Here is a 25686-nt window from a genome sequence, read left to right as displayed (position 1 = left end):
ATTGCCCAGAGGGCTCGGACAGCATAGATTGACTGTGTGAAAAATAAGCTGAAAACAAGACAGAAACAGTTTCAGGACTGCTATGACTCACTGTGTGGTGTAAAGAGTGAAGACCCAAAACCCCAATAATGTACGTGCGGTGCACGGATGCAATACCGGCTTTACATCACAAAATGCAAAAAATTTGAAAAAGTTTCAAAAAGTTGCGTCTATGTGTATGCGTGCGGTTGTGGTGACGCGCCCGTAGTACTCTGACAGTCTTTCGGCCTGGAGGTGAGACGGCCTTCAGGCCTCTGCCCAGGCTGCTTTTCTCTCGGCAGAGACCAAATGTCTAGTGGGACAGATCCTGCCTACGCATGATTGCACACCGGGAGGGATAGCCAATCTCTCCCGCCTAGTGTGGACGTCGTTTTGCAGTGGCCCCGAGGGTCTCAGGTCAGATTCCATGGTCCGATACTCTATTGCACAACGGTTGGCTGGCATACTCAATATCATTCATATATTATTGAAAATGAATTTCATAGGATTTTGTTGAAATACATCTTTAATTAGGCCAAGGACAATAATATAGACAACAATGGCTGTATGTTATAAGACTACTGTAATGAACAGAATGTGAGGATTTATCCACAAGGGGAGCATCAGAAAGAAACCAAGCCAAAACCACTATGAATTCCACACTAGCTATAGACGGAACAGACAAAGAATAAGCATTACACTATGCTAGCAAATGTGATATGGGCGGACTGCAAATATTCGATAACATCGGGGAGAGCGCATAGCTCATTGGAGCAGGAACTGCGATGCATGAAAATCCCGAGGGTAGAAATTTCTCTGAATTCATTTTATCGTGGAGTATCAATTTACTAACATGTTTCACTTTGTGTGTTTTGAACAGGCTCAAAAGTCTTTCAGAGTCAAACAAAAATTGGCCAAGGCCAAGAACCAAAACAGACCATTGCCACAATGGGTCAGATTAAAGACTGGTAACACTATCCGTTACAATGCTAAGAGAAGACACTGGAGAAGAACGAAGTTGGGTATTTAAACTGACTTATTTCATTGTTCTGTCAAACAGTTTTTTCATGTTATCATTTCCAAGATTTTATAGCAATATCTATATAATTTAACGGTTATTAAAACTTCTCAATTTTCTTTTCAAGAGTTTCAAGGTGCATGGATCAGAAATTTGTAAACACTGAAATCATTAAATTGTATTCAGATACTATCTAGCTTAAAATTGTGTTTATTGAAGTCATCATGCATGCTTTGTGAACCACTGAAGAACAAGAAGCTGTGGAGGTAAACAAATACTAGAGATATCTGTTCAGGACGCCCTCGTCCCAGTCTTCGACTTTCTTGCTAGTGCTCGCGATTAGATTACGTGTGAATTAATCTGGCAAACTAAAGATTCCAAATTCAAAATCAACTGTTCCTTTTATACATTCTATTCCGTTACATACAACATAAAATTTGTCGTTTTCGTTTTTTCGAGATCGACGCCAGCGCCAAAAAAATAATATGGCAAAAAAAAAACAGTCATGCCATGAAAAAGCCAGGTTTTGGACCGTAGTCATCTTCTTGAACTATGGCACCAGCTTTACGGGTCATTTCAACATATATACACTCCTCAGCATTTAGAATCTCACTTGCAGTTGGTCTTCGCTTGTAATCAGGTTCAATCATCCATTTTACCATCCTCTCCAAAGATTCACCATCTATTAGAAATTTTGGTACCCATGCTGGGATCTTGTGTTTCTGCCTTTGACCGTTGAAATTATTGTGGTAGTCTGATATTTCTGTCAAATTTGTATCAACTTTAGAATTATCGGAAAATAGGGAGTTTGAATGAATGTCTGTTGCGCTCAATTGTCCTGCATCAGATAAGTCGCCCGAACGTAACTTGTGCCATGCATTACCATTATCTGGTAATACAACATTTGCAGCAATTTCAACAATCATTAGTCCAAGAGAAAAGATATCAGCCCTAAAATCGTAAACGCATTCTGAAATTATCTCCGGTGCAATATACTCTCTATCACCCTCGTTTTCAAAACTTTGATCTTCTAATGGCAAGTGAGTTGCCATGCCAAAATCTCCTAGTTTTAGATTACCTTCAAATGTAATCAATACATTTGCTGGCTTTAAATCCAAATGAGCAATATGACACGAATCATGGATGAATCTTAGGGCTAAACTCAATTCAACAATGATTTTCCAAATTCTCCAATCTTCAAGCCTTACTTGCCTGGCAATAATCTGTTCTCTCAAAAAAATATCGAGATTACCGTTTTCACAAAATTCAGTCATAACATAGAAAGAAGTTTGATGATTCCATGAACTTATAAAATCAATGACATATTCTTTACCCTCTTCATCTAAATTTGTCTCACTAATTTCTGATAGCAGCTTGATCTCCTGTAGAATCCTCTTCATTGAATTAAATTTATTCGGTTGGATCGCTTTTACAGCATATTTCTTATTAGTTTCAGTAAACGTAACTTGATAAACAGTCGAAAATTGACCATCCCCAATCGCCATTACATTGCTAAACTTTTCAAAAAGATGTGCATCTGGATTGGTACTTATCTTGGCATTGATAAATCTTCTCGTCTTCAAAGGAGATGGTGATGATTCTATCGTTTTCATATTATTGTTCAAAAGTGTTTTTTTTCTTGTTGGTGTAGTATCTGTACTTGAACAACTGTCAATATCATTAGAAAGATTGCTTAACCGGGGCCTAAAGTTGTTGAAAAATGAAAGATCATCCTCGCCAATTTTGCTGCTTTCGAAATCGTTTTCATTATCATTCTCATTCGCGTTCTCATGCCCATTGTCATTTTCATTTTCAGTACCATAAAGATCATCCGTAAATTGTTGTAAACTATTTGTGAGCTCTTCATTGTTTAGCAAAACTGAGTTTCTTGATTTCTTAATCTTCTTGTAACGATTAACATGAAGTTGTGCGGGTGATTGTGAGTTTCGTACCTTTGCGCTCTTTTTGTTCAATTCTGTATTTGTGAATGAGTCGAATGGTGACTCTTCAACATATAATTGTGGCAGGAATCGAACTGATGGTGATTGAATAAAAAATGACGTGTTTTGAGTGAAGTTACTCTGATTGAGGTAATTTGGAGAGTCCATTAAAGAATTGCTGATTCGGGAGGTATCCATTACTGGGGACTTCTTAACGGGTGTATTCAGGATTGAGAGTTTTTTTGGAAAACTCGCATCAGCTTTGGCTTGTGTCACTTTCGAAACAAGTCCTCTGGGAGAAAGAAAAGCAGATTGATCAGGAACGTCGTTATCTTGCCATGACGGTGAAATCTTTTCCTCCTCCTTTGCGTTAATCGGCGTCTTCGAAAGCGATGACTTGAATTTCCACTTCCTCAGTATATCCGGATCGTTAACGAATGGCGACAATTCGTTTTTTAGGCTCTGTTTACCAAACGTAGTGGTGGTAGGCGTGGTAGGCGCATCCTCATTGAACGGCGACCACCCTTTGATGAATTCGTCTACACCACTTCCTACTTGCTCCTCCTCTTTGATATCCCCCAATCTCCTTGACACCTGTTTCGGCAGTTCTGTGTTGCTCAGCGACAGGTTCAACGTGCCTACACTTCTTGTCAGCCCACTATTCGAATAAGGATAGAATTTCAAGTTGTTGGAGCCCGCTTGGTCACCCTTATCATCACCAATATCGTCGAGACCACTCCTGCCCACTGCTTCTCTTTCAGTTTGGAACATTTCAAAGTCTTCCTCTTCTTCCTCTTCCCTCTCTTCCTCGATAACAGGCTCCCGATCTATTCGTATTTTGTAATTTCCCGCCATCAATGGTATATGCATTCACCAATCCGCCTCTCTTGCACCTCGAGTGCCAATGTCCCATCATATAATTATCCGAATTACATTAAACACCGGCAAATATACTATATAACAAGCACGCATCCATTTCAACTCCTTCAAAACATTCGTCAATAATCTCACACTCTCTGAACTCTCAATCACTTGTCCAAGCGCCAAACATTACTTCATTCATCTTCGTGTTTTCGCGTCTCCTTCATGTCACTTTTATAAATCTTTCGTGTTTCGTTGCCAATGAGTTGTTTTTTCGAATTTGCAATCCCAAACGGAAAAACTCAAACTTTTTGAAAATACTCGTTATCAGAAAGCCATCGTTGAAATCAAATGTCGCAGCTTTGAAAATGTTGAGCAAGTAGGGTTTTGCTGTAGGTCTCTAAACACGGGCGGTGCTATATATAACCAAAACTGGCCACGTTTTAAGCCATTAAAGTTTGTGGGTTGTGTAGGTTAGGCTTCAAGGGTTCGTTCGTAACCCGCTGATTGAGTTTACGTAACAAAGCTTATTGCATTGTTGCAATGTCTGTCATACGTCTGATCGGAAGCAGGATACGGGCTAATAAAATGTATAAGCGGATGACTTTTCGATATTTAGTGGTGGCGATTATCATCTACGTGTTTGTGACAATACTTTACTACCAGGACTCGCTTCCGGATAGCATTGTATCCAACGGAAGAAAAGTTTGGACATCTGGTCCCCTGGAATTCAGTCCAGATCGATATTATTTCAAACTGTTTGATGCTCTGAGTAAATACGAACCGCTTCCTCGACCCGATATCAAGGAAATGAGGGGCGAGGCAGGATGTCATGAAGGTGACATTTCAGGCGCATCCAGCGAGGAAGTGTTAAGAAAAGCATCTTACCAAAATTTGGATAGTTGCATGCATCCGCCAAATGAGCTGCTGGATGACTTGAAGAAAAAGCACACACAGTTTGTGGAGAAGATGCATTTGAATTTACAAGTGTCCCCAGAGGACGTTAAAAAGCTATGGCCAAACGAGAGAGGTATTGTCACCATCGGTGGGGGGAGATTCTCCGTTATCTCAATTTCAATGTTGGAGACCCTGAGAGAAATGAATTCTACGTTACCTGTAGAAGTGATAGTACCACCGGAAGATGAAGGTGATGATGATTACTGTGATAACGTACTGCCGAAATTGAATGCCAAGTGCGTTTTTTTTTCAGATGTTTTACCGCAAGACTTGATCAGTAAATTAAAAATTGAGAGATATCAATATAAATTGATTGGGCTTTTGATATCAAGTTTTCGCGAGGTTTTATTCTTAGATGCGGACAGTTTGCCATTAGAAAATATTGATCGTGTGTTTGATAAGCCGTTGTTTAAAGAGAAGGGATTGATTCTATGGCCGGATATGTGGAGACGTGCGACTACTCCAGCATTTTATAAGGTTGCCGGGATTGAATATGATTTATCCACCAGAGTAAGATACATGGGTGATGATATTTCACCTATTTCAAGATACGAGGATACATCTTCCAAGCCGGATTACAAAACTGAAGTACCCATGCACGATCTAGAAGGTTTTATACCTGACCTAAGTTCCGAATCTGGTCAACTGCTGATGAATAAAGTTGAACATCTGTCAACATTGATCTTAGCGACCTACTACAATGTTCATTCTCGTTGGTACTACAGAATGCTGTCGCAAGGTACCTCGGGTGAAGGCGATAAAGAGACTTTCGTTGCAGCTGCGTATGCCTTGAACATGACATATTACCAAGTAAAAACAAAACTGACGCTCGACGGCTATAGAGACCACAATGCGGACTACCATGGTATTTCGTTATATCAACATAACTTTCAGCAGGACTATGATCAATACCAAAGGGCCAAGCGGTATGTCGAAGAGAACTTGGAAGAGTTTTCTGTGTACAATCCCAAGTACTCTTACAACTCCGATTTCATGGACTCTTTAATGAAGCCAACTAAGGGTAATAACGTTGGTGTAATGTTCGCTCATATAAGCTACCACAAGTTTGATCCGTATGAAATGGCCACCGAAGATATTCACATGAACAAGGATAGAGAACATTTCAGAGCATTCACACGCTACGATGTTTTGAAAGGCTTTGATCTGGAGCTGTTCAATTATAAAGCCTACCAAAGGTACTTGTGCAGCCCAGATTCGCTGCCAATCGATTTCAAATATTATCGTGAAAAGTTTAATAATGAAGAACGGAATAACATGTGCAAGTATCTTGATGATCGTGTCGAATTCCTCAACCAAACTCATCAGGAATATCTAGGTAATAGCTAGCCTACCTTGAAAAACACCTACCATCTAATATAGAAATGCATTCATTGATTTTTTATTGTGCTTTTAATTATATAGATCAAATGTAATATCGTATAACATGATTGCCGATATTCAAAATGTCATTAGACAAAGAGGATATCTCCTATTCAAGTTTTTGAAGAATCGTTGAAGGGGGACAACAAGCATTGAAACTAATCAAGGGTGATTGCTTGTTAGATTGTTATCATATTAAGAAGTTGAGGGGTGTTTTGACAACATGACCGCCGAAAGAACCGCGTATGCGGATAGCATATTGACGACGAAGAGTCCCTCGGAAGCAACAGAGGTCATAAGGATTAGACTTTCACAAGCCAAATTAATTAATAAGGAATTTTATCTCCTGTTTAATGAAGTTTCCCAATTGAAAAGGAGCTACGCACAACAATTGCGAAAGATTATTACTGAAAATGAGGATCTGAACAAGCTGCTCAAACAGCAGATGGTAGAGAATAAAGTGCTATCTACTCAGGAGATGTCTCAATTTAATTTCGAATCTTTAGGGGAATTGCAGTCTGTTTGGGATACTATAGTTATGGGGCTGAAGGAAGATATGAAGGCAACCACGGAATTCTATCACACGGTGGACAACGAGGTTATCAGGGAATTACAAAGATCGACTGAAAACGATACAAAATGGAGCGAAAGTAAAAAGCTTCATTCGAAATTGAGTCAAATCGCTGCCGCAGTGGATTCGCATCAAAGCAATCATAATTCTAATACCAAACTCGAAGAGGCAAACAAGCAATGGGACTCTGAGGTTCCTTATCTATTTGAGCTCTTCGAGAATATTGATTTCAATCGCTTGGAAACCTTGAAAAACACCTCTATAAGATATCAAACTGCTGTAAGTGATTATCTTTTGAACTATTCCAAGAAAAGTGAGGTATCAATGACAAAACTTTTAGAGTTTGATTCTCAAAAGGAAATTAATAGGTTTGCTCGTGAGTCGAGTAGATACAAGTTTGAAGCTTTACCAACTCAAAAGTTGGAGGACCATAAAACGAAACGTAAAAGCACTTTTGGGAATCGATTCACATCCGGTTCCTCGGTCTTGCATCATGATTTAATGAATCAAGATTTTTCTGACTCCAACAATAACTCTTCACTGGGGAATAAAAAATCTACAAATAAATTGAAGTCTAAAATGGGTTCAATCTTCAGTAGAAACAAATTAAAGAATAAGAGGTCAACGATATTCAACAAAGATGTTGGCTCTCCCCTTGTAGAAGGTGAGATCACTCATTCATCAACGAGGGACAGATCTTCAACAAAAACTTCTTCAACAAGTCAACCTCAAAGTCCAATTCCAAGCGAAACTCACGACCAAACGGCACGACGCCGTTCGACAATTCAAAGTTCAAGAGAATCCGATTCTTTGTACAGGGCAGTAAACCGTACTAGTACAGCACAATCTTTTCAATCTGGGACCCCAATTGGTGCAAGTGAAACAGACCATGAAGAGAACTCTCCACGCCCAGAAACTCCACAAAAATTGGATTCTCAGCGGGATATGTCGCGGACACCTTTATCAATGAGTCAACCACCATTGCAACCACAATTAAAAACAAAAGCTCTACCTAGCGAGCCCCCTCAATCAGCTTCTCCTGAAAGAAATATTTTGCCAACGCAACAAAATTATCAACAAGGTCAGGTAGATGCAAAAGCTTTGCACATCCGCGCGCCAGCTCTTCCACCTTCCAGGAAGCACACGACCAATATCAAGAATTCAGAGCCGCTGTCATCACCAGAGGCGTCTCCTGGTAATGGAACATCTATGCAAAAGGATGCACCGCAATTAACTTCACAAATCACAGGAAGCTTAACTATGCTAAATCCCCAAACTACTGGGTCTTCTGCATCTTTGATAGGTCAGAATGTGTTTCAACATAGTTATTTGGAGGTGCCCGATTTTGGATTAAGCGCAAGTATAGCCGAGGTTATCAATGCAACTTTCAAAGACGGAATTTTAAAAGATTCTCAGTTGATTGGTGAAATTGCTTTCAGTTACATGACTAACGCTGCATTGAATACACCATTACCAATTGGCATTAATTTAAGGATCGATAATGCCGCTAATCTTTCCAAAGTTATCTTGAACCAGGCTTTTGTTGAACGAGTTGATATCGAGAATTTCAAAGTAAGCCCTCAGTTCATTAATTCCAGAACATTGGGAGCAATAAAATATTCAATGAAAGAACCGACCGCTCCGATAGTCATACATCCGGTATGGAGATTTGAAGCCACTCAAGCTAGTGTTGTGTTAACTATAAAGATGTCGCCAACAGTTTCGAATCAGACAAAACAGATTATCTTAGATGATTTAACTGTGCTCGTGTCAATTCAAGGGGCAAATGCAACAAGCGCTCTTTCAAAACCACAGGGTTCATTCAGTAAAGAAAAAAAGAGAATAGCATGGAGATTTAAAGGACCTACAGTCTTGAATAGAGACGGAGAACAAAGGTTAATCGCAAGATTTTTAACTGATGGTCCTGCTCAAGAAACAGAAAATGGCGTTATAACTAAATTCACTATACGTGACCAAAGTAAAGGGGAAGTCGGTATCGGTAGTGATATTTCTATCAAATACCAAGAGCTGGATGAAAACGATCCCTTCGGTGGACCATGGAATGATGTTATCTCAACAAGAACTATAACCGCCGGTAATTATAATGGATTATCTTGATAGACACGAAACCTCAAGGTAAAATAGTGCTATTTTTTGTATGTAATTATTAAATGACCCATATGAACTAAGAATGTATATTTCTTTCCCCTCCCTTATCCTGCTGTTATGATAATTCATTATCTGTGAATCTTGGTACCAATGTCCAGCCCAACCATGAACTGTTTCCCTGACTAGAGATGGAGATACCATCATCCAGAGACACTGATGAAAACTTATCTAGAAAAGTTGTGCTTGAACTTTCTGATTCATTGTACTGCAAAGAAAACGTCAGTATCAAATCTCGCTGAGAAAACACAGATGGGATATTTCGAAATCTATGTGTAAACACGGAATGCGAGCGACGACTGTTTCTCAATAGTGGTAATAGTTCTTTTGTAAGTTGTTTAACTTTGAACAGCTGGTCGCCGTTGAGTTCCTGCAACATCTTGCTGGCATAATTCTCATATGGGTCTCCTTTGAGCTGATACTCAGCTTGAAGATCTCTCCCGAAACTTTTGTTGGGTGCTTGATCAACCCCCCATGACTGTATCACATCTTGGACCCTCAGACTAGTCAGTGCATGTTTTTGATGCTCTCCAAAATCGTCCAGCTCGTTGTTCATACACCACTCGTCGATCCGTTGAGAGTTGCTCGATGGTACAGAGCATACCAACAGGTTTTCCGTTGTTGGCTGGTTGATCTCCGAAGATGATGAACTCTCTGTAGAGAGTATCGCAAATTCTTCCGATCTCAGTTCATAAACAACTGCTCCATTTCTTGATTCCTCGCTTGTTGAAATGCCATAACTTTCCGTATCTGGGTTATTCAGTACTCTGACATCATCGAATGCCTCAATACTATCTACATCGTACCCATACCCATGTTCCGACTGAACATTTGCACTTGCTATAGTTGCCTGTATCGCAGATCGAGATCCTGAGCGTCTCGTAAAGCCGTTATTAAATGACATAGTGTTTCCTGTTAATCCTGTGGTTTTATCTGGCCTCACAAGACCACTAGAGTCCCTCAGTACTGGAACTTGACCTTGTGCAGGGCTGATGAGCTTCCCACACAGCTACTGGTTCCCCTTCAATAATCAACAATCCACCTAAAAAGTAGGGCTTATCATTTAGGTCTTCAGGAAATAGTGCAATACGATCCTATAATGAAAGAGCTATGAAGCTTAATGGTTTTTTAAAGTTGCTCAATCAATTATAGGGAAGTCACTGGAGATCTAGAAATCTTTTGGAAGCTCTCACGTATTTTCAAAGATGAATATGGGTAAGAACTGATCATTTGCGCGACACAACAGTCAAGAGTTTCATTAACGCTACATACATACGACATGAGTCTACGAACCCCTTAGGACCAGGTAGCAATGATACGGCGGGCAAAGCTAAAAATGAGAACTTCATAGGACTTAAGATACAAAAATGCTGTACATTCGAAGTTCTAAAAATGGGCATTTATCGCTCAAAAAAAGCCCTAGAGCGAGCTCTCGAGACGTTTTGATTTCTTACAAGGATAAGCGTTTTTTCCACAAGTCAATACAGCTCAAATGATCATGATAGGTTCTCTTGATGCACTCTTCTTGGCTTTTGAAGCTTATGTGTAGATGCGGCGTGTATGCCGTTTTTCGCAACTAGGCGATTAAATCATGTTAAAGGGCTTACTTTGAAGAATAACAAACACTTTTGAAAAATAAGTGAAAAGCTATAGGAGTACTTCAGGTGATTTCCAAGATGTTTTTGCGTCAAATACGTTCGTTCCATGCTACTTCAAGGAAGTTCGATCTGTCAAAGATGACGATTGTTGGTCGTGTTGGCAGTGATTTTACCGAGTTTACTTCTGCCAATAATACTAGATACTTGAAGTACAGTGTTGCCTCTCAACCAAGAAGAGATGGTGCAACAAATTGGTTCAACATTACGGTTTTCATTGATCCACAAATCAATTTTTTGACCCAATATGTCAGAAAAGGGTACGTATCTCGACCATATGGCGTTTTTAATCTTCACAAGGAGGAATTTTTACTAACATTATACACTGCAGTGCTTTGGTTTACATTGAGGCTGACGCTGCTAACTATACCTTCGAAAGAGAAGACGGCTCTAAGGGAACCACTTTGAGTCTTGTTCAAAAAGAATTCAACCTGCTAAGAAATGGGAAGCCGGAGGAGACAGCTGAGTCTGCTGAATCTTCTTGAACGTTAGATTTTGTGCTTCAATTTTTCTCTTTAATACTGGTATACAAATACAAGAACTACAAAACTCACTTTTTATTTTCTTCAGTTGTTCGATACCTGGGCAATACAATGTTCGTAATCGTCTAAGTTGAAACTGGTCAAAGTACAATAGTCCAATATACAGTTTTTGCCCTTGGTGCAATCTGGAACGGAGGGAGACCATCTCTTTGAATAGTTTTCATATAATTGTCTATAACTAACATCGTCTTTCACCTTTTCGGAGACTTGATGCCAGTAACTACCATTTAGAGGACTAGAGTCCGGCCAGGAGATATTGTATCCATCTCTTGAGGAGTACTCATATTCCCAATTTGGTTCCTCGCCACCATTTCCATAGGTTTCGTTCAATTGGGTGTAAAAGTTGTGAGCATTCATTATCGAAAAGGTTTTCTTGTCAACCTCATAGTATCTCCAAGACGGGTTGTTACCGATGAACGGGTGATCGATTGACTGATCCACGCAAAATTGATAACATTTTCTACTGTTTTCGTATCATTTCCAGAGCCAGCATATAGAATATGAAATTGGTCGTAGTGAGTGTGACCAAAGAATATACCCGCGATGGTATATGGAGAAAATCTTTCAATGATCTCGCTGAATAATTTTGAAGGCAAAGGTAAACCATCAGTAGCTGGCGGAATGTGTGCAATAATCCATACTCTTTGGTTCTTTGATTCACTCTCAACGAGCTCATTGATCAAAAATTCCCACTGCCCAAAAGTATCTGGACTTGTGGCATTCCAGTAAGCGTAGTGATTCTTCCTGTAAAAACAGTTTGAGTTTAATGACACAACTTTCAATCCCATATCAGTGTCTACGGCAAAACCTGTGTAATGCTGTCTAGCATATTGGGCAGTGGAAGCATTCAACCAACCGTTATTTTCATACATATCTGCTAGAAGGTCGGCATTAGAAGTAAATTTATTTGAAAAGCCATATCCCTCCTGCGAAATTTCACCATAAGGGAAACTATCGTGATTCCCCAATACCGGATATACTGGAATAGAGCCCAATCTGCTTTTAAGATCTCTAAGAACAACCTCTTCAGATTCGATTGTCATTTCATAATCTGTGTACTTTGTTTCGTCGTGGTCAACCATATCACCAGTAAAAAGGGCAAATTCAAAAGTCAAGTTGTTTTCCCTACTGTAGTTTGCTACTGAATTCAAAGAGGAGTTGATCAAAATTTCTGGGGAATCACATTGATAATTACCAAATGTAGTAGCTGGCGCCCAAACTGAGCTATTCTTGAACACATCAACATAATAGCCTTTACGGTAAGCTAAATTGTTGTCATCGTAGTTTGAATTCTCATAAAACGAATTCCAAATGCCTTGATATTTTGTGTTTCCGCCAGCTACTTTGTTTACCGAGTGTGGAGTACAGCACATAGATGTTGTGCAGTTGGCCTCAGCTCCAACTTTGTAGTCCAGTTCAACATGAAAATCGGACAGATGCAAAACGTTGAAAGTGTCATTGATGGATGGTTCAGGTGCCACAAAATGCTTTGGTTGTCTGGCGGGCCATAAATGGGATAAACTCACATTAGGCGTAACAGGCTTCTTACAGGCGGAGTCATCTTTATAGTGACAGTACAATTGGCCATCGTAGCCAAATGGATCCATCAACTGTAGCATATCGGCAAAATTCGAGCCTGTTGTACCGCTTTTGACAGTATTCCTGGCAAAATTCGTTTGGCAGGTGCTGTTGGATTCGTATTTGGTTTCCAAACACCATTTTTCAAAAGTGACTGGAATCAAATCTGGTCTGACAAGTGCCAATGACTTACCAATAGCCAGGCGGTTAATACACGAGTTACAAGTATCGTTAAAGTCTGAAGCCTCTTTCAAAGCTAACACAATTCCGTCAACAATGTTAGAATCCGATAAAGAATAGCTCGAACTCAAAATGTTCTCCAGACTTTCTTCGCCGTTTCTCACAGGTGAAGCTGCCGCCAGGAAACTGATCCAGCCTAAACCAATCAATGCATCTAATATCATCATGTTTCAGCCTTACAATTTTCTCAGTAGAATTTCGTCATTTCCTTCTAATAGTTGTATTAAGGCATTGCTCTCTAGAAGCCCTCTTAAATAGAAGGATCCTAAGTAAGAGCCACCTACCACGTTGCCATCTTTTCATTGTGAATGAAGCTCGTGCAGTCGTTGTTGATGCGTACATTCTTTCAGACGAGTTTTTATCTTGCTGTCTTGGCATCATGGGCAATGAATGCAGCTGTAATATTTTAATAGGGCACCCATGTGGACCTCCGAAATATCTCTGTAACCGTCGGCGGACGCTACGAAATAGCAGGCTAAGCAAAACCAAATCATTACGTTTACTCGAAACTAATTGGCAATGCGTGCCCGAGGTTTCTCCGTTTAGGAACCAGCACCTTACCGCTGCTGTTGTTTACAGTTGCAGCTGCAGGTTTCTCGAGATATTAAAAATAGTAAGATGGAGCATTGCATTGCAACATTTTAAAACTGATAGATAGCCAAAACTAAGAATATAAAAATATGATGGTGTATGCCAGACGCTGGTAGCAGTTTGGTGAAAGCTGAACCATCTACTTATGAACTTTTATTCTCCGCGATGCGGCGATCGATGAAAGATGTACTTAATGCACCCAATTTTTTTCTTCTTCTGTGTCAAGATCAAAGATGAGCAGAGTCGAATGGTGCGGAAGCAATATAAAACGTATCAGTAAAGCTTGATCTTCTTGGTTCTTGATCCCTCATGATTCAGACTACTACAAGAGTTAGTAAGGATGGTCATCCTGGCAATTTTCTTGTTGTTTGCAGGACTGGCAGGTTGTGAAGCACATAAGATGGACTCGTGGCAATCCAATTCTGTTTTGGGATGTGGGGTGTACTTGTCCAAGATGCAATGGATGTATGAGAGCTCTTCTAATTTCTATTCATCAATTTGTGCATATGAACCAGCTTTGGGTTCATGGAGTACGTGTATACACGATATGCTCAATGATAGAATGCCCAACGAGAGGGATATAATATATGAGAAAACACTTACGAATGTGAAGGATATATGCCAGTTGGGAAACAAAAAATTTGCGGAAGAATTGACTTTTGAGCGTTACAATGCTTCAAGAAACAATGCATCCAGATACCTGTGTGGGGACGACGACACATATATGAACAGTCCATTAACGTGTCCCGTTAAAGTAGACAAGGCAATGAGAGACCGAATAGGGAATGCATATCATTACTACAGCTCAAATTTCGATAATAGCTCGAAGTACGGATCCATGACTTATGTTTATTTTATAGTGGTCGTTTTGATCTCCTGTGCATTCAAAGTCTGCAAAACAAGTGCGCTGTCGCGATCGATACTTAAATATAGGTTTATAAACCTAGTACGAGGGTACCTAGTACTGCCGACTTTGTTTGGTAAGCATGCGTCGCATTTAGAAACTAATTGGTTGTGTACCGGCCTAATACCGACTACGTTCGAGAGTCTGATGATCCTTGGATATACCTTGATCAGTGCCACAACTTTAGCTGTGAAGTATCAGTTAGATCCCTTCAATTTTCTATTCCCCTCAAAATGGTTGCAGTTTATAAGGCTTCTAGCTGACAGATCGGGCATTATCGCCATTATACAGGTTCCATTAATTATACTATTCAGTACAAGAAATAACATTGTCGAATGTTTGACTGGCTTCAAATATACAACTATGATAATGCTCCACAAGTGGATTGGAAGAGTCATGATTTTAGAGGCATGCATACATTCAATCGCCTATGCCCTATATGCGACACTTTTACACTCCTATAAGGCATCAGCTGATGAAGCATACTGGAAATTTGGTGTTATTGCCATGACTTCGTGTGTAGGCTTGCTGGTGCTATCAATGGGAATAATCCGGAAATGCACATATGAGACATTTTTGTACATTCACATTTTACTGGTCATTGTATTTTTCTACACTTACTTCAAGCATGTCGAATCATTCGGTTTTGGCTCAACTATATACTTCCCGTTGAGCTTATGGGTCATCGAAAGGATTCTACGTGTGGTACGCATTTTGAGGTTTGGCTACTTGAAGGCAAGAATACAGTTGATTGACGATGACTTACTTAGAATAACCATTCAACTTCCTTCCTGTCAAAAACAAAAGGCGTTCGAACCAGGTCAGTACATTTTCCTATATTTTATGCAGCCTTCGATATTCTGGCAGTCCCATCCCTTCACTGTCATCCATTCCAACAACGAACTGACGCTTGTTGTAAAACCTAAAAAGGGTGCAACAAACACTATGCTAAAAAAAGTGAGGCAAGTAAACGGCTTCTTGGAAATAAACGTCCTCGTCGAAGGCCCGTACGGCTCACGTTCAGCAATCAACAAATCTGATAGATTACTGTTCTTAGCCGGAGGAACAGGAATACCTGGTCCACTGTCGCATGCCATCGAGCTAGGAAAAAGGCAAAGCAAGAGAACAATTGATCTCGTGATCACAGTGAGGGAACTTGATATTCTAAAAGCGTATCGGAGCGAGCTCCTGCTACTCGAACACTTGCCTGTACATCTTGTAATTCATCTGACGAACTCCATTACCACCACCACCTACAGCAGCACAGAGGAAACAGAAATCATCACCAAACTTAAATCATTTGCAACCATCCGAAACGGTCGTCCAGATGTTGAGAAATTAATCAACGAATCATTGAATAACGGCCCGCTAGCTATAGTGTGCTGCGGGCCTGCTTCGTTTGTAGATCAAACGAGAGATTTCGTTGCAAAGGTTACAGTTGAGAATCCAAGCGCACCTGTTGAATACTTGGAAGAATATCAATGCTGGTAATTGCCCCTCCACTGCCCTGAGTACATACGTTACATACTCTAATACAACTCAATTCGAAGTAACGTATGCCTTTGCTACAACCCCCGCTACTCTCGTAGATGCATATGCATTCCAACCGAATCCCTTATACGAGAGCCTGCTGACATCGAGAGTCAATTGATGTCCTTTTGTAGAAAACCACCTATTGATGAGCGGATATTGTATTTTTGGTGATACCATTTCAGGGCCGTAGAGTTGGACTCGCATGTGCATTTCCCTTTATTCTGCATACGTGGAGGTCTTATCTAATCGTGACTTAATGATGTAGAAACATGGCTTAGTCGCGCATTCATGATTGATAATATCGTATACAGGCATCCTGACATTATTAATAGCCGTCACTCCAGAAGACATCCGTTGAAAGTGTGGGTCATCGTTTAATAGATATGGGCTTACGTATGTGGTAATCTTACGCAAAGCATTCTCGATCCATTTCTATTGATTTGGGAAAGGTCATGATAGAAGCTTTGAGCTGGGGAGCTGAATGAAAGTATAAAAGTGTGAGTGATAAGGTGATATACTAACCCACATATGGTAAATCTATGTATACACTAATAAATATATAGACGTATCAGAGAGATAGTTTGCATATACCCAGAATAATGCGTAGAAGTTCCGATATCCGGGAATCACCAAGATCAAAACAGTTTGGACTACACTTACAGCCAATGTGTTCGAGACCAATCCAGAAAAGGAAGCTTTCATGCGAAGAGATCATCAATGAGATGGAGAAGGAGCAGGATGCTCAGGTTATGAGGCTCCTAAGAGAGGTCGACATGCTGCGGGAGGAAAATATGTTGTTGCGGAAACAGCTATACCAGGGGCCAGTCTCTGCTAGGCAGTCTTATCCTCAGCTGCAGGGGGAGGGGTTTACCATGGATGAGGAGTGCGACGCAAATTACCATTACGGATTGTCAAGTGGGAGCACCAGAAGCTCGATTTCATACCCGCAAAGGAAGCCTAGCCCTGTAGGCATTCAGACGGCGCAGCGCGGTGGTGGCCTTCCGATAGACACAATGATGCCTACGTTATCGCTGAATCTGAAGCGAGGGTCGACATCAGCTGCTCCTAACAGCTCGAGTTCGAGTTCGATTACTGCGGAGAGCGAGAGCAGTCAGCATCTGTTGAAGAGCGGCATGCAAGAAGCTGATCCTAGGTATAAAATGCCTAGACGGTATTCGTCGGTTTCCGATACGAATAATAAATTTGACCGATCGCATGTCGAGGCTACCAGACGACTAAGAGAATACGAGTTCGAGAGTTCGAGGGGCCTGACGTGATTTATCATCGGATTTTGGGTTTTCATGGCATATACATACGTTATATACGGTACGGTTTCTAACTTTTTTTTTTTTTGATCTGATAGCAGCAGACTAGCTGACAATTGAATATTACGCAAGACGGCTATCCCCTAGCTACGGTTACGAGTATTGGGGATTTCTTGATTTGTGGCTCTGGGTCAAAATGGTGTGCTTCTGGGCTGTATTAAACGGGTTCGGCATGTTTCACAATGCGACTGAGCAACCTTTTAATACTAAGCACAGCTATTTCGATTAGCGAGGTATTCCTCTTAAATGTTGCAAATGTAACGTGAGACAAATAAGAGAATAGCATAAATCGAAATAGGCAATATACCTTTATTCTAAACTGTTGATCTGCACTGTTCACTGGCTTGACGGTTGTTCCATGTATTTACCCTTTTGAGCGATTACAATTTGGCAGAGCGTCACATATTCGGGATTTTTCCAATAATAGTGAAAAGTTCACAGAGTTGCTAGCATGTTTTTGAAACATATATATTATTTCAGTAGTAGTAATGTAGCACTAATAATTGTTTCAAGGTGTTATTAAGTGGGAGGCCATAGTATTCATGCAAACTCATGTCGAGTTAAAATTATAAATAAAATGGGTTGTTGGATGAAATAATAGGACATGTCCAACAGTGTTTTCTCTTGGAAACAAAGCTGTTTGAAATCTTCTAAGATCACACTGCTCAAGAAACCATTCATTCGTTATGTTATTCAATATAGTAACAATAATATACATCTTTGCACTGGCTTGCCATGTCGATGGGTTATCTACTGTCACCCGAAGGGAAACCAGCATTCGGACGTCGTATGTATGTCCCTGTTCTGCTTCTTCCGTGCCGGGTACTGTTTCCAGCTCTACACTTTCTTTCATTTCAAGTACCAGTTCTAGTTTAGCCTCTGCGAGCCTGAGTACTACGACATCGACTATTTGTCCAAGTTGCAGTATTACAACTCCCAGCACGACAACTAGAATTACAAGCACAGTGACCTCTACCATCTGTCCAAGTTGTGGTTTTTCAAGCTCAGGTACCAGTACCAGATCTGCCAGTACAACTTCCTCTAGAACTAGTCCAAGCCGCAGTTCAAGTGCGACTGCCTCTACCAGGACAACTTCCTCTACTGTTTGCCCAAGTTGTAGTGCTTCAGGCACAAGTGCAACGTCTTTTACTAGCAGTCTAAGCAGCAGTTCGCGAGCAACTACCTCTACCACGACGACTTCCTCTACCAGAACGACTTTCTCTAGAACCAGTTCAAGCAGCAGTTCAAGCAGCAGTTCAAGCAGCAGTTCAAGCAGCAGTTCAAGCAGCAGTTCAAGTACCACAACTACGTCTGTCAGCACAATTACCTCTACTGTTTGCCCAAGTTGTATTTCTTCAAGAACAAGTACGCAGTCTTTTACAACTATTTCAAGTGGCAGCGTTTTAACCTCTAGTACAGCGACTGGATCGACCAGTACAGCTTCATATACAAGTAGTTCAAGCACCAGTTTTTCAGGTTCAAGCACCACGATCAGATCTACCACAACGGCTTCCTCGACATCCATCTCAAGTGACAGTTCACAGTCGAGTTACTTTTCTTCCACGACCGATTTAAGCAGCAGTTCTGCAACCTCAAGTCCCACAACTGGATCTACTAGCACAACCTCTTCTACTGCTCATTCAATTAGTACACAAGGGAGCTCAAGTACGGCAACTACATCAATCAGCACATTTACCTCTACGGTATGCCCCAGTTGTAGTTTGCCAAGGACAAGTACGCAGTCTTTTACAACTATTCCAAGTGACAGCGTTTTAAGCTCAAATACAGTAATTAGATCTACCGGTAGAACTTTGTCCGGCAGGAGTTCAAGTATAAGCGCAACAGGAGAATCTACCACTACGTTATCCTTCACCAGTAGTTCACGTCAGACCACGACTTTGTTGAATAGCTCATCTAACGGTGAATGCAGTAATCAAATCATCGAGAGGATACAGAATACTCAATGGGTAACGGCCACAGCATACGAAACAAACTTCTCAACCATTTACGATACCATTTCAAATACTGTAACTCAAACTGAAACGGCAACTGTTAATGAGACAAGTACTTTAACTCAAATTCAAACCGCTCTGTCCGATGGTACTACATGCATTAGCGTAGTGACAGAAAAAACGACCGTTGTTGCTACTGCTACTGCTACTGCTACTGCTACTGTCACTGTAACTGTAACTGCCACTGCTACAGGTGCAGCGAGAAGTGATGCTGGAACCACACTTATTGGGCCAGAATCAAATATCACTGAAACAGTAACGCAGATGGTACCAACTATAGTCACCTTAACTGAAACGGAAACTGTAAATGAAGTAAGTACTTTGACTCAAATTGAAACCGCAACTTCATCCAATTGCACTTTAAGAATAAGCGCAGTGACAGAAACATCAACTGTCGTCACAACCTTTACAGATACGGTAAGAAATGCGGTCGCAACAACAAGTTTTGAAGGACAATCGACTATCACTGAAAAAGTGACACAGACAGTACCAACCACAATAGTTCAAAATGGATCAGCCACCATTTTTGGCACTACGATTATAACACCAACCACAGTCATTGTAAGTGCGCCTAAAAAGCGTTCGGTGCTTACAGTTTACTTGAACATGACAACGACAGCATTGAATCAGGGGACTGGTCCCATAACAGAGACTATCACGGTCACAAACGATCACATAGTAACAATTCCCTACACTGTGAATCATGTGGGCTCTCCAAATACCGTTCAAATGGTCAGTACAGTAACAACGACGTACACAGAAACAGCAGATGGTTCTTGCGCAGCCACTAAAACAGTAACAGAAACTTCTGCAGTCTCCGGAGAAACCCCAGATATAGCAAGTTCCACCAGTACTGTTAATGCTGTAGTCACTGCAAACCTCAGCATTTTGACCACAAGATTAACGCAGCCCGTAGCACAGCCCGATATGGCACCATTGACTACAACGGCGATATTTCTCACTACTCAAACGTCACACGATGCAACAAGTTTAAACAGTCCTGTCAATCTCATGGGACCGTCGACACTTTCACACAATACCGCTTCCGAGGTTCTCATCTCTAATATAACCGTTGGAACAACAAATACAGCTCTCACGACACCTACTGGACAGCTATCAACCAGCTCTTTCACTTCAAGACTTCCAACAGACGAAACCAAGTCAGATCATATTTATCCCGCTTCGCATGGTAACGCTAATTCTACCACGCCCTTGCAACCCCCAGTAGTCACAGTCACCTCTACAACCAGTTATGGCAGCGGGGCATTCTACCCTACGACATCAGGCGTCCAAGGCTCATCAACAATTGCGCCAACGCGCAATTCAGCTCAATCACTGCCCCCATCCTACAGTATAACGGACATCCAAATAACCTCAAATCCTTCGATACTGCCACAGAATTCTGCTATAAAGCCTAAATCTCGCCAATTGTATTTCATTCTTCCGCTCCTATTCCTGCTATGAGCAGACCCATTGGTTCTTGTTGAGTCAGTCGGTTGTCCCGTGCATGATTATGGAAATTCTAAGGAAGTAATGCCACGCAAGAGTTGCCCTACTGTTAATCTCTACTTGATGTTAAACCAATATTACGTCTATAGTACTATTCGTACGTATTAAGAGATAAATCGACCTCATCACCCTTTTCTTTTCAGGTTGAAAATTTTTCAAATTCAGCTCATCGCATCGCATCGCAAGCCTGAAGCGACTTTCTTAGTTAATAACAACTACTTTATAAAGTTTGGTTAACGAAGAACAAGTCTTTCTTCTCAACAAGTCAATCCACAAAGTAATATTCAAGATGGCCAAGACCGCTAAAGCTGCTAGCAATAAGAGTACCAAAAAATCTGTCAAGAGCAAGAAGGAGGAAAAGGTTGTAGACGTATCTGCATCTGAATCTTCCTCTTCCTCCTCAAGCGAAAGCGAGGACGGCTCTTCATCATCTGACAGTGACTCATCTAGCGATTCCTCCTCGGATAGCGAGGCTGAGAAGCCAAAGAAGGTGACCAAGAAGGAGGCCAAGAAGGATACTAAGAAGGACGCTAAAAAAGAAACCAAGAAAGAAAAGGCTTCAAGCGCTAGCTCTGATTCCGATTCCGCTTCTAGCTCTGCTTCTGATTCCAGCTCTGATTCTGACTCTAGCTCTGATTCTGATTCCAGCTCTGACGAAGAAGAAGAAAAGGCGAAAGAGAAACCAGCCAAGAGCGAATCCAAGTCGGCCTCCAACTCTGATTCCAGCTCAGACTCTTCCTCTGATAGCGATAGCTCATCTGATGATGATGAAGAAGAGAAGGCAAAGAGTTCTTCCTCTTCATCCTCTTCATCTTCATCTTCGTCTGATGATGAAGATGTTCCAAAGAAACGTAAAGCTGAAGAATCCGCTGAAGAGTCGTCTGAAGAGCCAAGTAACAAAAAGACCAAGGTTGAGCTATCTGGTGAACCAGCTACTATCTTTGTCGGTAGACTATCATGGTCCATTGACGATGAATGGCTAAAAAACGAATTCGATCACATTGGTGGTGTGGTGAGTGCAAGAGTCATCTACGAAAGAGACTCCGACAGATCTCGTGGTTACGGTTACGTTGATTTTGAGGATAAATCATACGCTGAAAAAGCCGTCAAAGAAATGCACGGTAAGGAAATTGATGGTAGACCAATCAACTGTGATATGTCTACCAGTAAACCAGCTGGTGGTGACCGTGCTGACCGTGGTGACCGTGCCAAGAAGTACGGTGATGTTCCATCCGAGCCTTCCGAGACTTTGTTCTTGGGTAACTTATCGTTCAATGCTGACAAAGACAACCTCTACGAAATGTTTTCCAAATACGGTGATATTGTGTCCGTTCGTATTCCAACCCATCCAGAAACCGAGCAACCAAAAGGTTTCGGTTACGTTCAATACGGAAATGTCGAAGACGCCAAGAAAGCCCTAGAAGCTCTACAAGGTGAGTATGTCGACAACAGACCAGTTAGACTAGATTATTCTACTCCAAGACCAAACAACGACAACGGTAGCCGTGGTGGTCGTGGCGGTCGCGGCGGTAGCTTCAGAGGTGGTGACCGTGGTGGTCGCGGTGGTAGCTTCAGAGGTGGAGACCGCGGTGGTCGTGGTGGTAGCTTCAGAGGTGGAGACCGTGGTGGTCGTGGTGGCTTCAGATCCAGCGGGTCCGGTGCCAACAACTCTCCATTGGGTGCCAGAAACACCGCCTCATTTGCCGGCACCAAGAAGACTTTTGACTAGTTCGAATTTCAACGCATCACAAAACTGAGAGCTGACCCACTTTACTTGTAAACTATGTAGCTTAACCTAAGAGTCTATTGTATATTAAGAACTTAAACTATATGGATCGATATTAACATCTTCACTGTGCCCTCATCTGTCATTATATGTTGTTTTGCAGAACTATTTGATATGTAATCTTGTTACCCGCACGCCAGCTATCGAAGTTCTTGATTAGACTTTGTTCTGAAGAATGGATTTCTTTTGCCAAGAGATAAATTGTATCAGTAATAAGTAAATCATTCAGCCATAAATATCTCTAGTGTCCCAGCTTACCTTTTATTCGACAGCATTTAGTGCTTGTTCCGAGTTTGGTATACAGGTGTTTTTTTTTGGGAGAAGTAGAAGGCTATTAAGTGGTGGAAAACTCTCATTGATTTTTTGTTTCACTGATTGAGATCGTGATTGTTTACTCGAGGAGACGTGGAAGAAAGCTTATTTCGATGTCTTTCCTGAGTGTCTTCAAAAAGGATAGTCGAGCAGTGCCAGGCTCACGGCTGTCACAAAGAGGAAAGCATAGCATGAATTTCGTTTCTGGTTACGGGAATGGAATTAGTAATGGATGCGTACGAGAGTTTTATATTGATTTGAAGGAGCCACACAGGATATGGAAACCAGAGGAATATATAACGGGCGAAACTGTTGTTAGCATAAAGAAAGATGTGACAAATGTGGCGATACGGCTAATCTTGATATGCGAGATTAAGGTTAAATTGGGTAGCACCGCCGCAGTGAGAAGAAAGCTGGGTGAAAGATTGCTGGAGAAATCCACGTTCCTTTATGGTAAGGAATGGGATCAAGATAGTAATGCTACGGTCATTAATGGTTTGACAAAGGGCGAGCATAGATTCCCGTTCAGGATAAAAGTACCATCGGGTAGAAAAGTTTGCAGTTCAATAAAATTTGAAAGGGGTTCAATTGACTACTATTTGAAATGCTCGATAGAGAACATCGAATCAAATCAGGTAGAAAGACCTATTTCTGTCTGTGAGAGCGGATTTTCGGTGATAGTACCGAGAGACGTGTCTCTTTTGCCCAAGCCTAAGGTTAAGACAGTTGTCTTACAATCGGCTGCAATGGTACGACATGCTAGTAAAACTCTTGGTGATGGATCCTCATCGTCTTTTACAAAAGCAACAAAGTCGTCTACCAACTCGAACTCTTCAGCCAACACGAGCGGCTCCATAAGTTCGATCGATAAAACTGTTACAATTTCGGTTGATATATCAAACGCGGGATTTGCCATAGGCGAGATAATCCCCGTTAAAGTCTTTGTTCAGCATTATAAAAACTTTTGTCGTCCTGCTGGTTTGATTATCACCTTAGCAAGGATTTGTCGAGTAAGTGGTGGGGGTAAAGATGAGCCAATGGAGACTTTTAGAAAAGATATTTGTCAAACCATTTCCCCACTTTATGTTGACCCAGAAACCTTGCAATGTAGTGTTACGGCATACTTGAAGGTACCGATTGACGCATTTTCAACTTTTACAACGTGCCACAAATATTTTACATTTCAATACTATGTTGAAGTCATGGTGAACTTATCGCAGAAGAACGTTATCTATACAGAATCTAAGCGCGTTGTGGGTACAAAAGATACCATTGTATCGGAAATAGCTTCTGATTTAGATGATAAAGCAAGCTTTAGCAAATTACCAAGAAAGTTCTTTAATGCTGTCAATAGTGACAGAACCTTGAATGATGAAAATAGCATTGAATCGAATATCTCATACCAAGACATGGTTAATGTAGAAAAGTTGAAACGATTGAATAACGTCACCGGTATGTCCATTGAAACTGTCATAGGAACCACAGGGTCGAAACTCGAAGAGCTGCCCCCCAGGGTTGAATATGAAACGCTCTCTGGCGCTATTGAAGCCACCGACGACTTAGAATCACCGCTTACATCTACTGCTGCATCTCCTGACCGTTCAGCGACCGATTGGCTAGCACCATTATATGCATATGACAAATACCCCCCAGCTCCACAATATACGCCAAATGAATCAATTTCAGCGGCTGTGGACGACAAGAAAGAACTTGAACATGCAAGACTCAAGCAGCTGGAAAGTGATCCACCTACGGAAAACTTCTAAATCTATAAACTTGGAAAATTTATTGATATTCCCATAACAAATTCTGTCTTCACGCACACTATGGTATCAGAATTAACATTTTAGTTAGTGTTCCTTTACGACTTCTATAGACCTTATGATTATAATGATTATTATTTTTTTATCTTCCATCGCGCAGCACGAGTATTAAAAAAATTGATCTCATCAAAATGCTTAAAAGTGGAATTGAATACCAGTAGAGCTGCAGTTTAAACCTTCAAGAATCTCTTCTGCACCTTGGAAATCTACCATAATGAATGTTCAAGATAGAAGGAGGCTTTTAGGTCCCGGAAATGCAAAACCTATAACATTTGAGCCAATTGTAAAGGAAAAAGATAAGCAGGAAGCGACTGAACATGACATCAAAGAGACACTTTTCTTGCGCAGCGGGTTGATAGAAAATTGTAACGGCTCATCTCTGGTGGAATTCAAGAGCCAACATCGGCAAACATCTTTAATAGCATCTGTGTATGGACCGAGAGCAGTGCGTGGATCGTTTACTTCGAAAGCAGCTATATCGGTACAGATAAAAAACGGATCTTCCGGAGATTACGATAAATCTCGATTGAAGGAACTGGCGAGTTTTTTAACTACAGTGTTTAGTTCTGTGATCAACAGATCGAGATATCCAAAATCAGGGATCGATATTTTTATACACTTGACCTACGACAGGGATCTTCAAGACGAAAAGAATGCCGGCATTGCGGCTATTATACCTCACTGTATTACTGGTATTACACTGGCATTAATAGATGCCGGTATCGAGGTGCTGGATATAACAAGTGGTGGGCATCATAATGGGAGCGTGTTTGCATTCATAAAGGAAGGTGAAGAAGTTACAGGTTTTTGGAAGGACCCTAGTCGTTGTGATGATAATATGGAGGAATCGTTGAAAGTTTGTAAAGAGAGATACCTTAATTATAAAAGCATTATGACCGGCTATCTATTTCAGAACCAAAAATCAGAAAGTGTTCAGGAAGCTTGAAAATGTAAATATATTTACT

The 25686-nt window shown here is 41.0% G+C and overlaps 12 protein-coding genes and 1 pseudogene across 13 annotated transcripts; 10 read left to right on the top strand and 3 right to left on the bottom strand.

Moving 5' to 3' along the window:
- Positions 1-577: 577 nt before the first annotated feature.
- RPL39 (60S ribosomal protein eL39) lies at positions 578-1048 on the top strand (the record flags this gene model as incomplete). The annotated part of the gene is made up of 2 exons (XM_037287374.1): positions 578-583; positions 899-1048. 2 exons carry the CDS (start codon positions 578-580, stop codon positions 1046-1048), a joined length of 156 nt encoding a protein of 51 aa, XP_037143269.1.
- Positions 1049-1539: 491 nt separating this feature from the next.
- Positions 1540-3846, bottom strand: SWE1 (tyrosine protein kinase SWE1; the record flags this gene model as incomplete). Its single annotated transcript, XM_037287373.1, has 1 exon — positions 1540-3846. The coding sequence occupies one exon, from the start codon at positions 3844-3846 to the stop codon at positions 1540-1542; it is 2307 nt and encodes a 768-aa protein (XP_037143268.1).
- A 534-nt stretch (positions 3847-4380) lies between these two features.
- MNN5 (alpha-1,2-mannosyltransferase MNN5) lies at positions 4381-6141 on the top strand (the record flags this gene model as incomplete). Its single annotated transcript, XM_037287372.1, has 1 exon — positions 4381-6141. The coding sequence occupies one exon, from the start codon at positions 4381-4383 to the stop codon at positions 6139-6141; it is 1761 nt and encodes a 586-aa protein (XP_037143267.1).
- Positions 6142-6397: 256 nt separating this feature from the next.
- SYP1 (Syp1p) lies at positions 6398-8863 on the top strand (the record flags this gene model as incomplete). Its single annotated transcript, XM_037287371.1, has 1 exon — positions 6398-8863. One exon carries the CDS (start codon positions 6398-6400, stop codon positions 8861-8863), a length of 2466 nt encoding a protein of 821 aa, XP_037143266.1.
- Positions 8864-8969: 106 nt separating this feature from the next.
- Positions 8970-9815, bottom strand: ATG36 (Atg36p; the record flags this gene model as incomplete). Its single annotated transcript, XM_037287370.1, has 1 exon — positions 8970-9815. One exon carries the CDS (start codon positions 9813-9815, stop codon positions 8970-8972), a length of 846 nt encoding a protein of 281 aa, XP_037143265.1.
- A 772-nt stretch (positions 9816-10587) lies between these two features.
- Positions 10588-10974, top strand: RIM1 (Rim1p; the record flags this gene model as incomplete). Its single annotated transcript, XM_037287369.1, has 1 exon — positions 10588-10974. The coding sequence occupies one exon, from the start codon at positions 10588-10590 to the stop codon at positions 10972-10974; it is 387 nt and encodes a 128-aa protein (XP_037143264.1).
- A 158-nt stretch (positions 10975-11132) lies between these two features.
- Positions 11133-13093, bottom strand: HG535_0B05790 (annotated as a pseudogene). The gene has a single exon. A coding segment is annotated over exon 1 (1961 nt).
- Positions 13094-13857: 764 nt separating this feature from the next.
- Positions 13858-15912, top strand: FRE6 (putative ferric-chelate reductase; the record flags this gene model as incomplete). The annotated part of the gene is made up of 1 exon (XM_037287368.1): positions 13858-15912. One exon carries the CDS (start codon positions 13858-13860, stop codon positions 15910-15912), a length of 2055 nt encoding a protein of 684 aa, XP_037143263.1.
- A 641-nt stretch (positions 15913-16553) lies between these two features.
- On the top strand, positions 16554-17231 carry RTS3 (Rts3p; the record flags this gene model as incomplete). Its single annotated transcript, XM_037287367.1, has 1 exon — positions 16554-17231. One exon carries the CDS (start codon positions 16554-16556, stop codon positions 17229-17231), a length of 678 nt encoding a protein of 225 aa, XP_037143262.1.
- Positions 17232-17965: 734 nt separating this feature from the next.
- On the top strand, positions 17966-20755 carry HG535_0B05760 (uncharacterized protein; the record flags this gene model as incomplete). Its single annotated transcript, XM_037287366.1, has 1 exon — positions 17966-20755. The coding sequence occupies one exon, from the start codon at positions 17966-17968 to the stop codon at positions 20753-20755; it is 2790 nt and encodes a 929-aa protein (XP_037143261.1).
- Positions 20756-21089: 334 nt separating this feature from the next.
- Positions 21090-22529, top strand: NSR1 (Nsr1p; the record flags this gene model as incomplete). The annotated part of the gene is made up of 1 exon (XM_037287365.1): positions 21090-22529. One exon carries the CDS (start codon positions 21090-21092, stop codon positions 22527-22529), a length of 1440 nt encoding a protein of 479 aa, XP_037143260.1.
- Positions 22530-23011: 482 nt separating this feature from the next.
- RIM8 (Rim8p) lies at positions 23012-24664 on the top strand (the record flags this gene model as incomplete). Its single annotated transcript, XM_037287364.1, has 1 exon — positions 23012-24664. One exon carries the CDS (start codon positions 23012-23014, stop codon positions 24662-24664), a length of 1653 nt encoding a protein of 550 aa, XP_037143259.1.
- Positions 24665-24935: 271 nt separating this feature from the next.
- On the top strand, positions 24936-25667 carry MTR3 (exosome non-catalytic core subunit MTR3; the record flags this gene model as incomplete). Its single annotated transcript, XM_037287363.1, has 1 exon — positions 24936-25667. One exon carries the CDS (start codon positions 24936-24938, stop codon positions 25665-25667), a length of 732 nt encoding a protein of 243 aa, XP_037143258.1.
- Positions 25668-25686: the final 19 nt, after the last annotated feature.

Source organism: Zygotorulaspora mrakii, chromosome 2 (genome assembly GCF_013402915.1).
Source record: "Zygotorulaspora mrakii chromosome 2, complete sequence".
Lineage (NCBI taxonomy): Eukaryota > Fungi > Ascomycota > Saccharomycetes > Saccharomycetales > Saccharomycetaceae > Zygotorulaspora > Zygotorulaspora mrakii.
This window is presented reverse-complemented; position numbering and strand designations above follow the sequence as displayed.